The sequence below is a fragment of the Tachysurus fulvidraco genome, chromosome 7 (genome assembly GCF_022655615.1).
Source record: "Tachysurus fulvidraco isolate hzauxx_2018 chromosome 7, HZAU_PFXX_2.0, whole genome shotgun sequence".
Lineage (NCBI taxonomy): Eukaryota > Metazoa > Chordata > Actinopteri > Siluriformes > Bagridae > Tachysurus > Tachysurus fulvidraco.
The window spans coordinates 11,374,049-11,391,165 of NC_062524.1; the positions used below are offsets into that span (position 1 = coordinate 11,374,049).

A 17,117-nucleotide genomic window follows, 5' to 3' on the forward strand; every position below is an offset into this window, starting at 1 on the left:
TGAAGCCACTTTCTGTATTAAGGTGAGAACATGAAACTAATCCATCTTTTACATTGAGTTCATAGACCAAGCAGATCGCCAGTAGGTTAAAGAGATGAGAACTTTTTCAGGAGAGCACATGAGAACTTCTAATGTGAAGCCAAGCCAAGGTGGTACCATCACAGTACCATCTCGGATCATTTTCTGTACTTTTTTAGTGTTTATAACAGATGGCAGACCATCTTATAGTAAAATAAGCATTTACTGAACTAATAACAAAACATTATCGGACGTTTTTTTATATTGCATGTCACCCCTATTTGTCGTCTAAAGCCTGATTCTAATCTTGGCCACATTAACGGTTTCACACTTGGGTTAGCGCAACTATGTAACACGTGGAATTAGCATAACTTTAACTTCGCATATAGGGACCACAGTCAGGATCTCTGCGGTCAAAGAAGTGGGTTACTGATCAGAAGGTCTGGGGTTCAAGCCTCCGACCTTCCATGCTCTCAAAGTTGGACCTTTTTGAGCAACCCCATCTGCTCCAGGGGCACTGTGTCATGGCTGATGTGTGCTCTGACCCCAGCTTGATAAGCTGAAATATGTGAAAACCCTTGTGGTGGCGGTTAAGGCTTGTTAATGGTTGTTGCTCAAAGGATCAGGGTTCAAGCCCCAGCACTACCAAGCTGCCACTGTTGGGGCCCTTGAGCAAAGCCCTTAACCCTCATTGCTCCTGTTGTGCTGTATCATGTTTGACCCAGTGCTCAGACTCCCAACCTCCAAAAGGAATTTAATTGTTCTTTAATGTACATATGACAAAAGCTGCTTCTTCGAACAATCCAGTGCCAAACGTGTAGTTTGAAATGAAGCCTTGTTAGATGCTTAGCAACAGGCAACCAACCAGACCTTAAAGAGCACCTGTGCACCTCATATCACATCCTCTTACAGTGACGGAACCACTGCATGTTGTGTAAACAGTAGTTACATTATTTGAGGGAAAAAGTCAAACGGTGACAGAAAACGTGTCAGTTGGTGCATGTTTAATTTTTACAGTTATAATCAGAAAAGTATTCAGGCTAAACTGGATGGAGTATTGTTAATGAATAGACTAAAATATTTGAAGAAGCTGGATATTAATTAAGGCCTTTATCAGCTAGGCAACAAATTTAAAAAGGCCAAATATATCGATGTGCTGTATTTATCAAAACACGGCTGTTGATGCTGCAAATAAGAAAGTTAAGGAATATGAAGTGTGAAACATCACATCATGAAGATCCAGGATTAATTATTAACCCTGTTAATTATTAAAGTGTGAAACGTTAAACAAAATAACCCAGGATCCTTTTTACCCATAGTCTACGATCACTCTGGGTGAAAAGCCATAATTATTGTTTGGGGACACTATGGTGTAGCGGGTAGCTTTGTGTCACAGCTCCAGTGTCCTCAGTCCAATGCTGTGGATTGTTTATCGTGGTCTCTCTTTGTCTTATGGGTTTTCTCCATGTTCTCTGGTTTGTTTCCATCCACAAAAAGCCAGAAATAAAGTCAGTCCCAAACTTGATCAGAACTTAAACCTCTCATAAATGTGAGGAAAGAAGGTCAACACTAGATACGCTGATCTGATATTTTCCTTCAGCTGCTCTGATTCCTAAATGTGACTGTTTGGATGCTTTGATATATAATATGACCTGTTGGTTCATCAGGAGCTCTTGGTTACACAATTCCACTGGACTACAATCTGTTGTGGAAAGGACATTATTTATATTTACATTATTTCCTTTCCAGTGTCACACATGAGGCTGAGGTTCACTTCTGAGTCTGGTTCCTCTCAAGGTTTCTTCCTCATATCATCTCAAGTTTTTCCTCGTCACCATTGCCTCAGGCTTGATCATTAGTCATGGATGTTAGAAATAGTTTCTCTCTAATGTCTGTTGTTAAAAGTGCTATACAAATAAATTAAATAGAATATTTCCTGACAAATTCATTTCCTGGAGAGATTGTTTAACTACAGTTAAATCAGACAGGAAATGGAAAAACCACAGCAGTTTTATTGTCCTAGATAATGGTGTGCTATGGTCCATCAGCATTAAGCTTGTTTTTGTCTTTCTCTGCGTTCTCCTGCCAACCATCTCTTACTGCTCTCTTCAGATGAGTTCTTTCTCCATTTATATTTTAAAACTTGATGTCTGATGACCTTTTCAGACTGATCCCGTAAGCTGCAGGTAGCTTTATCCAGACGCCACCTGGAATGCGGTGACGTGGTTTTTACACAAGATTTAACTTCACAACACCTCCTTAATGCTTGTACCAAGTTAGCAGAAACTGCACAGATGAGATCAGACCGATCAGCTGATCCGTCACTTCCAGAGAAACGTGACATTTACGTTTGCCAAATATTTTATTAGGACTCGTTCAAAAGGGCCTGTTTAGCGTCAGCTTGAAGATTCTGAGATTTTAAACTCCCCACCTTCCAATTAGTAAAAAACCAAAGTCTTAACCTTTGAGCTACAACATGCTTAATCACCTGTTCAAACCATCTTACCCCTAAGGGTACTAGCTTATGACTCTAGAGATCATTACATAAGGTTTAGTGACCGATATCCTGACCAATAATTCTTAATCTGTAGCATTTTATCTACAAAATGCATTTTCCAAATTACCACTCATCGCAATAACCTAAAAGGTTGTTATTACTTTCCAACATATTTTCAGTTAATGATGTGGCATTTAAGAATAAATTTGTTCAGGACTAAACCCTTTAACCTCTTTCAGTCCTCACGTGTTTTACGATTCCTGGCTGTTCCTAATGAGATTACAGAGCATTATGTTGTTGTGGAATTAGTCAGCGACATAAAAAAAAAGTGTAGCACTTAAGACTCGAAGTGGAACAGCCTTGTGAGGCAGAAAGCAGCACGTTGGATTGAATGTGAATGCTGATAGAAGTATAAGGTATGTAAATGTGTGTCTTGATATTTTCTCTTGAGCTTTACTGTAAATTCTAGAGACCTGTTCTAATGTTTATATATATTTATTATGTATTGTATTGTATGTCTTTATTGTCCACCAAGGTGTACATTTTTCTTTGGCTCATCATCACTTAAAAATAAGAAAAACAAAAGGACCTGGACAATACACAAAAACAAAGATTAATATCCATTAGAATATCACATCACACATCACAAAATTTAATAGCATTTGGAATAAAAGACCTCTTAAACACATTTTTATGTACTAAGTGAGCCATATATATATAGTTTAATAAAAATGTATTTAAGCTTAGGCTACATGGCAGTCAGCATTACTGTAATAATATTTCCTCACCATAAGTGCTTGCTCACTTTGTATACTATTAATGAGACTTTTATAGTGCAATGAATTTCTTGTGTGTTAATGTTAGGGAAATATTTGTGTATGCACTCAATATTTGTCTTTTGTAACTGGTTCTTGTTCTTTTTTTCAGCTGTAGACCCGAAACATTTCTTCATTTTCATATATTAAATGAGGTGAATGCAATATGCATGAACAAGAGTCAGAAAATCACTGGCAGTGTTGAACCTTGAGGAAGACCGAGAAGCAGAGAAGCGAATACTTTTCAGCTGCACTCTGTAACAACGTATTTGAATTGAAATATGGATGCCATAGTGAAGAAATCTCTAGCTGGCTTCATATCAGGGGTGAAGGATGGAGCTGGTAAAAAGGGGAAGGCTGTTAGAAGGAAAAGTGCACCCTGCTGTTACTCCCACATCACTTATGACTCGTCCTGGATCAGAGCCTACCAAGCAGACCTACAGCGAGAAAGGCAAGTCAAATCAAATAAATGTCAAAAAGGTGTAAATGCTGCTTACAACAAGCAGCAAAAAAATACAAATGTGTCACTTAAGTGTACGGCATGGGGCTAGCTCCCTTATATAGAGCTGAGCAATTTAGGGGTAAGGGCCTTGCTCAGGGGCCCAGGAGTGGCAGCTTGGTGGACCTGAAATTTGAACTCATGACCTTCTGAGCAGAGGTCCAACAGCTCAACCACTGAGCTACCACATCCCCCTTTTTCCCCCATCTTGTCACTGCTTTACTCCCATGTAGAGAGAGATTGACACGAATATACATGTGACAGTAGAGCTCAGGTGTAGTTCACTCTGTTAGTCATTACCCCTGTAGCTCATCCCCCTCCTCCTTGCTCCTTTCTAGTACAGACCCACATTAAAGCTCTTCCCCACCTGCTACAGCAATCTGGAGGCACTGTAAGAGTCCATATATTCGTATGTTCCCTGTCTCGCAGTCAGACCTCGCACATGACTGAAATCGGTTTATGGTGATATCTCCTATTCCTGGGCTGCACAAAAATTACCCCTAAATAACTAATCCCAAGAGAGCTGATCATAAATTATTATTATTATTATTAAGCTTTAAAAAAAGCTAGTAATAAATGATAAACTTTAAACATTAAATACACTCAAATGTAACTATTATTTTGCATTATTTGATGTCTTCAATTCGATCACTTAACTTAAAATGAGGTTTTATGAACTTGCTGCAAGTGTATTTTTTCCCCTTGATGATTCTTTGAGTGATTTTATCAGGGGGTCAATAGGGGGTGCTCTTATGACTGGTTGCCATAGTAATATTGTAAATTTAACACGCTATTGACACAAATGATTTGAGTATAAAATTCAGCAGTGTTTATCTGCACCGTTTTTATTGGACACGCCCACATCTCGCACCAATGGTTGATGTTGCACGTGTAACCAGAATTCTGCAGCTTTGATTAAAAATAATTGGTTGCTTCATCACTGTGAGTCGCTGTATGTGTGAAAGTCTCTTAACTTAAGCTTTATAGAAAGCTTTTTATGTTTTTTGCACAACCAGTCGATGACAAACATGCGACAAACATGACAAGTTGCTTTTTCCATCCAACATTCGTCTTTTGAGTACTCGATGTTGATTAACTCTATTATTATTATTAAATCTTCTGTTTGGATTTACATTTACAACTCACTTGCATGTTTGAATTTGCTGCTGTTTTATTGTTTTATCATTTATTTATTTTCTATCTGTAACTCGAATGACATTTCAAGAAGCCATCAACTCTTTAACGTATACATAATGATGTTATATTCATACAGGAAACTGAGACAAGGCATATTAGCTCAGAAGAAAGCAGAGAGAACAGTTCTGAAGGTCCACTACAGGAACCCACACCATTACACAAAAGTAAGTGTGTGGTCCCTGAATTCTGGGTCCTCAATGTGCTGATTTTGAGAATAATGTGTAAAGCAAAGTAATAGACGAGAGCCTTTATTTCTCGTTTGTGCTTTTCAGGCACCCCAGGACAGGAAGCACTTAAAAACCAAAGCCTCTTCAAAGAAAGATGACTCTCTTTTTGGTGCCTTCCAGTGTTTAAGTCTGAATATAGACGACAGTGTCCGGTCCTTTAAACCTACAGCAGCGAGCGCAGAGCAGTGTAAAGTCATGTAAAAAAGAAGCACAAAATAATCTGCATCCATTATGTGCACATATCCTGCACCTGTTACAGCAGCATAATGGTTTCATTGTGGTTGAAGCTTAGATTATTTAATTATTCTAAACCATATATATTGTCATATAAGAGTCAGTCAAATAATAAATAAATAAATAAATAAATGGAAGTGGTGAGATCTGCTTGCATGGAGTTTGTTTAAGAAACATTTATATTTACAGTTCATTATCTCAACTTTTTCCAAATACTAATATCTAGGATATAGCATGATGATGATGATGATGACAACATCAAACTACAGATACACACATCAATAGTACAGAAAGTGAATAAAATAAGTTACGGAAATCTGTAAAATTCTCCTGGTGTTATTGGGGGTGTTGGAGGCCCAATATTCAAGGCACTGTGTTTATTATCAGAAGTTTGGGGTTCAAGCCCCAGCACCACTACGATGCCGCTGTTGGGCCCTTGAGTAAGGCCCTTAACTCTCTCTGCTTCAGGGCTGGGTATAATGGCTTATCCTGTGCTCTGACCCCAACTATCTAACATGCTTGGATGAAGAATTTCTTTGGGCTGTAATGTTATGATGAATCTTCTTCTTCTTCTTCTTCTTCTTCTTCTTCTTCTTCTTCTTCTTTTTCAGTTTGTCATATGCACCATTTACAGTTAAAAACAAAGTTGCCATCATTTAATATGTGACTTTTGCTAATGTTTGATTATGATTTCTATCATTTTATTGGACTATTTTTTACTCAAAATAAGCTCCTAGGTGTCATAAAGAGACTGTGAAGATCAGATAATGACTGGAACATTGGCACATTCAAATACAAAAAAAATGTTTATTTATTTGCAAACAAATAAATGATTATCTAATAAAAGAGAAAATGGAGAAAGAACCTGAACGTGAACCAAAAATCTACAAGGTCTTGATATTTCAGCACTGATAATATAACTTAAAACATTACAGAGCACAGATTACTTTGTCTTTGAAAACCAACCAGGCCTTGAGAGATCAGAGCTGGTATGATAGCAGAAGATATCCTACACAATATTAGGCAGGTGGTTTTGATGCTGTAGTTGAGGCACTGTTGGACTTCTGTAGTGCTCAGTTGTTGTGCTCCAGATTGTCCACTAGAGAGCGAACAAAACATGCGAGATGTTTCCAGCAGCAGTAAAAGCAACTGCTGCAAGACACTTTCCCAGTGTCCCAAAACACTATCACTTTTTAATTAAAGTTCAACACACGACTATCCAACACAATAAATTCGCTCTTTCTTATAATAATAATCTCCTATAACAATTTCTGCACATGCGATGTATACTGAGTCATCATCTGCCCATTAGTGAAGAAGCTAAAACTTCTCTCTCTCTCTCTCTCTCTCTCTCTCTCTCTCTCTCTCTCTCTCTCTCTCTCTCTCTCTGTGTGTGTGTGTGTGTGTGTGTGTGTATATATATATATATATATATATATATATATATATATATATATATATATATATATATACACACATATATATATAAATTCTCTTCAATTTTTTAGAAATAAAAATATCTTTAACCTAATTTCTAAACCCCATAAGTGTAAAAGATATTTCTATATTTTATTTCAAATATATATTTATCTTACTTATATTAAATGCCAATGACCAAAGTAAGCTAAATATATATTTTATTTCAAATATATATTTATCTTACTTTGGTCATTGGCATTTAATATAACTGAGCTCGAAAAAATATCCAAATGAACTGCAGAGAAACGTGGATCAAATCAGACACATTTCATGCATGTTTTCGAGGCACACACACACGCATACACACACACTGGTGAGTAATCTGAGTGTCAACAAAGACAGCGAGATAAACGTAACCACTGACAAGCAGATTACTCTCCGTCCGATCTGTGGATTAGTTCCTTGTGCATGATGCTAGGCGAGATGGAGAGGTTGAGCACCTCATTTCTGCAACAGAAGGCTCTTATTCTGCAACACTTATAAATCACAGATAAGATATTGGTCTAAACAGCCTCTCCTTCTTTCTCTGCCCTTATAACCCCAGTCATGAATAAGTTGTTTAAATATTTTGTGGATTAAATAACTGTTTTGCTCATATAGCAGGAAAAAAAAATTAAGTGAAACCAAGATACTTAGAAAAACTTTTAATGGATAACTCAAGTGGACAAGCAGGCATCGAGGTTTGCCCACCGAATGGAGACACCAGGGCTCATGGCAGGTTCTCCTTCTCTACTTGGCGTTCCTCATCTCTGTCCTCTGCACAAGGAGCTGGACCTGGAGGTGGAGGGGATCTGAGTCGGAGACTACTGAGTCTTGTTCGTAGTTACCAGGAGAGAGCTGCTTCTACAGCCGACGTTAACTCCAAACCCACTGAAGTGACTGTCGTGGGTGACGAGATGACCATGACTGTCCTGCCTGCAGGGACCCCGTTGCCTGATAATATGGAGGAGTGTGAATCCAGTGACCAGTCCACTTACCTCCAGAAGCAGCTGAGCTCCATGTTACAACCCGGAGTCAACAAGCATTCCTTGCGCATGTTTGGTAGCACCCAAGGAGTCGCAGCCGAGCAGCAGAGAGTCCGTTCTTTTGGAGTCTGGATTATACATCCATACAGTGACTTTAGGTAAGAAACTCAGGGATGCTGTGAAATACTCAGGGATATTTATAATTTAGGAGTTTGAATGTATTGTGCAAACCTGTGATGGGTTGACACCATGTTCAGTCCCCTTCCTTGTGCCCCAAGTCCTTTTGGATAGACTCCAGGCTCACTGTGACCCTGTGTAGGATAAGTGCTACAGAAAATTGATAAAGTTTGATTACTCAGATTTTGTTTTGGTACATATTTAAAAATTGCTTCCAATTAAGCTGTTGACTTTAAAAGCATCTGCAAACTGTCAAACTCAAGATTCTCACACATAGCAGTTTTAAATTCATACAAAATTGTGCAACAAATAAATAGTTCTGCCAGCATTGTCAAGGAAAAATGGGAGCTGATACAAAGGCTTCGGTAAAATAGACAACCCTTTACAAACAGCATGATGAGCAGAAAATCAATGGATGTAGCAGACAAAATGAAGAATACAAGGCCATTTCTAAAGCCTTATAATTTGAGAACATAGGAAGGGAAGTAATTCCCTGTGTGTGTGTGTGTGTGTGTGTGTGTGTGTGTGTGTGTGTGTGTGTGTGTGTGTGTGTGTGTGTGTGTGTGTGTGTGTGTGTGTGTGTGTGTGTGTGTGTGTGTGTGTGTGTGTGTGTGTGTGTGTGAGAGAGAGAGAAAGGATAAGTGAATTTCGAAAAGCTCTCAAAACAGTTCAATCCATCAGCCTTAAGGGATATTTGACTTCTCCCTCTTTAAAAAAGAGACTGTCATGAAAAGCAGAACCTTTATTTATCCAAAGAACATTTTTTTCTTTTCATCCAAGAGTGTATAAATATGAATTCTGCTGAAACAAGTGGGCAAGGATTTCGTACCTGAACTTTCTGATTTCAATTATTTTTGAAGGAAAATGAACTCGTGATGTATTTGATAAATGTATATGCACTGGGCTTGCTTTATATTTGTATTTGTGATTTGAAGCAAAACTTTAAATCATACATTATAGAAAGTAAAAAAAAATCAGTAAATAGTTTGAATGAAAAAAAGTGAGAGAATTTGCAGAACTTTAACACATGTATGTGCACAGACAAAAATGAGTCAGGGAGTTCTAGGTTTGTCGGGTTCATGCCCTGTGGTATTAGTTTGCAGGACGTATAAGCAGAGATAAATGGATAAAGGGATTGTAGACAAAGAGAGATGTATACTTGGCTAATCTACCAATAATAAAGCAGCAAGTATTCAATGCAAATTAATAAACATATAAAGATTTTTATTTAGATAGGTACTGTAGATCTATACATGTCTTGCATTTGTATATTTTTTCCTGTATGTTCTGTGCTTGAGGTGGACAATTTTGTACGAAATGAACATTTACTTATCAAATAAAAGTCTGTGTTTTTGCTGTTTATACTATTCTATGATTTTTGAATAACAACATACCTGGGTGCTTGTAGTAGCATCGGCAAAAAGACTGGGGAAGTTCATTCATGTTTCTGAAGCTCATTCATGTTGGGTGATGAGAGGACAGTAGAACAGAAGCAGTACCTCTAATATTTCACCAGTTATCAAAACAAAATTTTTCCCCACTCATTTTCTAAAGTCATTCCAGTAGGTGGATTGGAGGATAAATTGCCTGAGTGGAACGACAATTTAGTCTAAATTATATAAATAAATATTCCTATGGTATAAATAATAAAATAACTAATTGAAGCATTTCCAGTACTTTCAAATTAAGAAGCCTTTATTGTCATTTCACACCATCTAGAACTGGTTTATTTGTAGAGCTCTGTGACTTAAGGAATAAGGAAGCCAGTGCAACAAACCTTTGCTGGACCCTCATTCCCTGAGCTTGCTTCTTGCAGCAGCTCACAGTTTCATAGACGAGGAGTAGGACACTAAATGAATCCTGCTGCTGGAGCACTTCATCGTGTAGCTTATTAATGAAGCTTTCCAGCTAGCAATGGCAAGGTATCCATGGCAGCAGACTCCTGAAGTGCCAGCGCCCCAAGGTCAGCATCCTTGACCAGGTTGTCTCCATGTTTCCCTTACATTCATTGCCATCCTTTTTAATGTCTCTATGAGTCCCCTCTAATACCTTGTGTTTGCTGCATGGAAACTAAGCATTTCCAGGATCCCATCATGGAAGCAAAAACCTCTGATCATTGATATTGCTGCAGGACTCCGCTGATCAAGCAGGAACATGTTGGTGAGCACAAAAGAGAGTACACATCAGTGTACAATGTGGACATAGAGTGGACATAGAGTAGAGTTAGCAGTTGTCCTCACCTCACCCGTTTATTTTTGGGAAAATTGGCCAGGGTTACAGGCATCAGTACAAGAATCATTTGGCTCTAACCCTCAGCCCTTCATGATAATCCACTTTGGGGATTTCCCTTTGGGGAAGTTTTACCACAATGTTTTGAGGTACACCTTCAACCAAGTGAGAGTAATTCAGGGTCAACACATTCTGCGTAATGTTGGGCTATCCCACCTGTTTCCTGAATACACTTACACGTACGCATAAAAACAAAAGCTGCCATGATCTGAAGTTGTTTAAGGCACTTAGATGTACATATCAGAAACTAAAAAGTGAAAGTCTGAAAATGTCTTTAGTCTTCAGTTTATTGTAAAAACTAAAAGAATAGGTCTCGCTGGTCCAATCATTTGAGAGAGGACTGTACGGTATATCATAGGCTTGTTTATACATACATATATATATATATATATATATATATATATATATAGATATATATATAATATATATATACGTAATATATATAATATATATATATATAAATATATATATATATATATTACGTAATATATATATATATATATATATATACTTATACATAACTTCTATATTATATATATATATATATATATATATATAATATAATATATATATATATACGATATCATACGTATACATATACGTATATATATTATATCTATATATATATATATCTATATATACTATTATCTATCTCTCATATGATATATCTATTATATACTTCTATTTATCTATACTTCTATTAGATATACTTATATATATATATATATTAGACTAAAATTACTTTCCTTTATACCCCTATTTGTGGAATGATTGTGTGTGTGTGTGTGTGTGCACGGTACCCTACAATGAATACCATCCCATCCCAGGGGTATTCCTGCATCACGTCTAGTGGTCACTCTGGATTCAGAGTCATCCTGATAAAGATAAAGAGGCTACATGATTTACATATTGGCAGAGGCATAATAATGTGTATGTCTAAAAATCCAAACAGAGAGCATCACAGAAAAAAAACAAAATGACAGAATTTAGACGTGTGTGTAAAGAAATAAAGTAAAATAAATATTTTTAGAAGTTCTCCATTTTTTCTCCACAGCCATTTTGATGTGAAGTCTTAATATATGACAGTGAATGACAAGACAAAAACATTCAAAAGACTGTAAATGAGTTATAGAAACAAATCTTTGTGGGAAGATCTGTCCAAAGATAAAGGTTTCTGCAGACAAAATCTGAGAATATTAAATTAATGAGTTTAAAATTTGTTTCTCACTTTAAGGTTCTACTGGGACTTGGTGATGCTCTTTTTGATGATGAGCAATCTGGTCATCCTGCCATGGTGCATCACTTTCTTTGAGGATCAAAACACATTGCCATGGATTATGTTCAACATGGCCTCAGATACGCTGTTTCTGACTGACCTAGTCCTCAACTTCCGCACAGGACTCCTAGAGGATGATAACTCTAATATTATTCTAGACCCAAAGGTGATTCGACGGAGATACCTGCAGGGCTGGTTCCTTGTGGATTTCATCTCTTCCATCCCGGTGGATTATATTTTCCTTGCTGTGGACCTGGAGGCTCGGCTTGAGTCGGCAGAAGTGTATCGCACTGCTAGAGCATTGAGAATTGTCCGTTTCACTAAGATCCTCAGTCTGCTTAGGCTGCTCCGACTATCCAGACTTATCCGCTACATTCACCAGTGGGAAGAGGTAAGCAGTGAGAAAGCATTTCTACACAAGAGGTGGACTGGAAGGCAGAAAGGACCAAAGTGTATTGAGCAATGAATGAATTCAGCAAGGCTACCTAGGGCATGGTCCTGAGTACAGGGAGGCGAGTACAGTATATTGTGTAGTCAACAGAAAATGATTCTAGGTAAAGGTGGTCATACAACATGGGTCGGATTCAAACCTGAATATCAACTTGAAGATCCATTTTAAGATGCAAATAATGATTTGTAACAATATTCAAAGGAAAGCACAACCCTTAATTAACCCTCATGTGACCACATTCTTTTAGATCTTTCACATGACATATGACCTGGCAAGTGCCGTGATTCGAATAGTCAACTTGATTGGGATGATGCTTTTACTGTGTCACTGGGATGGCTGTCTTCAGTTCATGGTGCCCATGCTTCAGGATTTCCCCCAGGACTGCTGGGTTTCCAAAATCAACATGGTGGTGAGAAAGTTTAAATATTCCCAGTAAATTGCTAGCTCTCCCCAATCACATAATAACCACCAACCATAGGAAGAGTGAGGTCTAGCATATGCTTCCTCTGAGACAACTCGATCTCCTGCTACATCACAAGGCAGCTCATACAGTACACAGGCTCACAGATTCCAACAAATGGTTAGTGTCCCTCTGATTGACAGGGGGCTTTTTAGTATACAGTATGACCCTGTTGTTTGGACTGAAGATCTTTTCATCACACTATGCACCTCTTGACTCTATAGTATACAGTTGTGGAAAAGTAACAAGTCATATTCATACTTTTTTATATTTTGTATCTTATTATTCACCGTTAAAATTTTTTAAAACCATTTTCATTGTTATTTCTTTCTTTTGTCAGAATGCCACTTGGGAGGAGCAGTACTCATATGCTCTCTTCATGGCCATGAGCCATATGCTGTGTATTGGATATGGTGCCCAAGCTCCTGAGAGAATGACTGATGTCTGGCTCACCATGCTGAGCATGATTGTAGGTGCTACTTGTTATGCCATGTTCCTGGGACATGCGACAACCCTGGTGCAGTCATTGGATGCCTCCCATCGCCAGTACCAGGAAAAGGTACTAGTTCATATTTTTCTCTTTAGCTGGGTATTTATTCACAGCATAATGTTATATCCTCCATTATACGTTATCCAAAGTTTTATATTATTTTGCCTTTTAATCAGACTGTGATCAAACTGCATCTAACTTTGACATCATTATTTTATTACCTACGCCATCTGTTTAATTTTCTCTTATTTGCATTATTTCATGTTTTCTTGTAAACTGTTGTCTTTCACAGTATAAGCAAGTGGAGCAATACATGTCATTCCATAAGTTGCCTGCTGAATTGCGACAAAGAATCCATGACTATTATGAGCACCGTTTCCAGGGGAAGATGTTTGACGAGGATAGCATTCTGGGAGAACTCAGTGACCCACTTAAAGAGGTCATTATGTCTATATATTATATTACACAAAAATCTATAGTTTAAGCACATCCATTTCTCAAGTTGCCTGAAATCTTCTGACAGTTTTTCAGGTGATAGACTGTCTGAGGATACACACTTCAACAACTTGTAAAATCTGACATAAGGTATATTTATTCAATTCACCTTCAGTAACTTCTTTATCCTGGTCAGCGTTCTGGTGGATCTGAAGTCTTTCCTCAGACTATGGGGCATAACAGGGTATGAGGGGGAATATACCCTGGGGGGATTTCCAGTCCATCATAGGGTACTTTGTGAACACACCTTTACACCTAGGGTAATTGGGGATGTGGTAGCCTAGTAGTTTCAGGAAGGTTGTGAGCTTGAATCCCAAGTCCACCAAGTTGCCGCAGTTGGGACCCTGAGCAAGGCCCAATTGAGGGTTAACCTCAATTGCTCAGCTGTATAAAATGTATGTCACTCTGGATAAGGCTGTCTTCTACTGATTCACTAGGTTACAGACTTTTTTCGTTTACGTTTACTTTTTTTTTTAATACAACAAACAAGGCAGAAAGTGCTACTTCAAGTATTTCATGATGAAGTAGGTCTTCAACCGGCATTGAAAGATAGCCAATGTCAAATGAGCATGTCACATTAGCAACGTACGAGGAAAAGGACGGTTGTTTGTCCATTGTTACCCCATGGGCCCAACAGTGGCAACTTCGCAGTGCTGGAACTTGAACCCTGATCAACATCCCAGAGCCTTAATTGCTTGAGCCACCACTGCTCACAAACCTTGGATGCCCCTAAATCTACGTAACTTACTCAGTTTAGTGATGTGAAACAAGAAGGATGATTGCTTTCCCAGACCACATCAAGTTTAAATCAAGAATTTATTTAATGGTCATATCTCGGGATCATGGTACTGTGAGCCATCAGTGCTACCCAGTTGAGCCCAGCATGAGACAAGGCACTGCAAAACAATGAGAAACACAGCCTGCTAAAATACACATTTTCTTTTTCAATTCTCATTTTCAAATGTACATTAGAAAAGACTACACTGATCCTTTACTAATTTAGATTCCTTCTTTTTTTAATAGGATATTGTGAGCTACAATTGTCGTGAACTGGTAGCAAACATGCCACTTTTTGGCAACGGTGATCCACACTTTGTCACTGTGCTCCTGACTAAGCTGAGGTTCGAGGTCTTCTTGCCAGGTGATATCATTATACGCGAGGGTACACTGGGCCGCAAAATGTACTTCATCCAGCATGGCTGTGTCACGGTCCTTCCCCATAACAAGAAAGAAAAGAAGCTCAGTGATGGCTCCTACTTTGGAGGCGAGTAATTGCTTTCACTTGTTTCTCTTACAATCATATCGTTCTTTGTAGCTCCTCCAAAGTTTACATTTTGAACTCTCCTTCTGTCCATTTTGTCCTCAGAGATTTGTTTGCTGACCAGCGGGCGTCGTACCGCTACAGTGCAAGCCGAAACATACTGCAGACTCTATTCTCTCAGTGTGGACAGCTTTAATGAGGTGTTGGAAGAGCACCCCATCATGAGAAGGGCCTTTGAGAGGGCCGCCATAGACCACCTTGAACAAGTAGACAACAACACTGCATATAACGACACGCCTTCAGGAGCAGACACAAAGGAACACACCACCAAGAAAAAAGACAGTGATATCTGATGATATCTTTTTAATTATTTCGTTTTGTCATACACCATGTTGACTGTCATTACCATCACTGGACACCGGGATATCTTGAGCCAAACAGAACTTTTTCCAGGGATGAAGAACATTACTGGTCGTAGTGGTTTAGCTGATTAGGGCATTAAAAAAAAAACAATTATTTATGTGCATAGGCTGTATATTTGGATGCAATTAGTAATTTAATGACAGGTTACTCATTCATTAAGCAAACAAACACTCTTGTAAAGAAAACAGCACATTTATGGGAGGTGAAATTTTGAAAGAGGTACGTTGATGGAACTCGCCCACTGAATAGAGTCCTGCTGGATCACTTGCACAATTTAAAGCCATTTTAAAGGTTGCTATCCTGTTTAAATCACAAACAAATCTCATGTGCATGCACCGAAACTGGCTCTAGAATTTGCCTAAAGTTGCCTTCACCTGTTACCAGAATAATCTTATTTTCCTTTTCTGAACTTGTAAGTATGAGTATGTTGTGTTCATATGTTTTGTTGTTTTAAAGAAAATGCAACACGGATGACTCCAGGTTCATTCATACATACTTAGTTTTTCTTTTACTTTTACATTGACACCCTAACACACAATACTTCGTTAGCTAGCTTGCTGACAATCGTGGAATTTTGCTCGAATACTAGCTATATTTAGCTATATTATTTAATATTTAGCTACAGTTTAAGAAAATTTAAGACTCCTGCCATCCAGATAACCCGCATAACAAAATGATCTCCCACTTGAATTAACGACTTGTGCTTGTGATTTAAAGGGTCATTTATTTTCAAGTTCATATTTACAATAATTCTGATAGCATGTGCAGGCAGCATAACATATTCTAGGAATACTAGAGGAACAGACACATTAGATCCTGGATTAAAATTGCTCTGGCTGTCCTGGAGAGATTATTGGTAAGTATTACACAAGGTGATTCATCTGCTTAGAGTGATTAAACCTGTCTTACCTCACAATTAGACACACAGGGACTTGTCAGGGTCAGGCATATCTGAATAGACACGAATGCAGGATTTAAAAAAAAAAATGGCTGATTAAAAAAGTGTTCTATTGATTGGGAAAATAACTGGCAGTAAGGTAGTTTTTTTTTAAACGTTTGCAAATTATCTTCTTTGGGATGATGGCCAATGGTATGGAATAACTGATGGACTTTCTTCAACTTTTATTAGTCTACTGTATTTTACTGCTGAACAAAACATGCTTCAGTGCCAAAAGACTCTGCTTGCTTGCTTGGTTTACAGTAAAAAATTACATTACTGTGAAATCCCTTGTGAAGCACTACAATCATGCAGGTTCTAGACGATTCACGATCCTTACCCAATGCCTGGATGAAGCAATGTGGCATAAAATGTGGTATCATCTATTAAAAGACAAGGGCAATTCCAGGCAAGTGTCAACCTTACCATGGAAAAATAAAGCTTGTGATCACAGGAACAAAAATGTTCACACATCTTTTAATCTGATGTGAGTAATAAACAAAACTGTATTGTTTATACAACAAATGTATGGAATACTGCTTCAGACATATCCATAACATGGATCAGGAAGTATTTTCAAATCTATACTTTTTTGTTTATACTCTTTCTTTCATATGGTTTTTAAAAGTTTATAGAACACATGCCATCTGAATATTTTAAATGCATCAATCAATACAAGCGTTTTACAACTTTGTGCTGATGTTCATCTGTGTTCATCTCATAATTATGGTATTTACTGTATGACTTTGTTCTGCAGTAATACTACAATTGAATAGAGACCTCCAACTTGTGAAAAACAAAGAATACAGTGTGAATTCGTTCCTTGGGGTAGACTTCTAGGCTTTCTCACTGCACTAAACCCCAGGTCATATTTAACCCCACTTTTAACCCTGGGCAGAGTAACTTTCACACTTATAATTTAGAAAT

General features: G+C 37.9%; 2 protein-coding genes across 2 annotated transcripts; both read left to right on the forward strand.

Annotated features, from left to right (window-relative positions):
* Nucleotides 1-73: 73 nt before the first annotated feature.
* Nucleotides 74-5,702, forward strand: si:ch211-81a5.8 (uncharacterized protein LOC560648 homolog). Its single transcript, XM_047816292.1, has 4 exons — nt 74-2,931; nt 3,443-3,781; nt 5,103-5,190; nt 5,299-5,702. Exons 2-4 carry the CDS (start codon nt 3,612-3,614, stop codon nt 5,452-5,454), a joined length of 414 nt encoding a protein of 137 aa, XP_047672248.1. The 5' UTR covers nt 74-2,931; nt 3,443-3,611; the 3' UTR covers nt 5,455-5,702.
* Nucleotides 5,703-7,219: 1,517 nt separating this feature from the next.
* On the forward strand, nt 7,220-15,256 carry hcn3 (hyperpolarization activated cyclic nucleotide-gated potassium channel 3). The gene is made up of 6 exons (XM_047816497.1): nt 7,220-8,089; nt 11,632-12,064; nt 12,372-12,533; nt 12,925-13,143; nt 13,367-13,513; nt 14,593-15,256. The coding sequence occupies exons 1-6, from the start codon at nt 7,614-7,616 to the stop codon at nt 14,839-14,841; spliced, it is 1,686 nt and encodes a 561-aa protein (XP_047672453.1). The 5' UTR covers nt 7,220-7,613; the 3' UTR covers nt 14,842-15,256.
* The last annotated feature ends 1,861 nt before the right edge of the window (nt 15,257-17,117 follow it).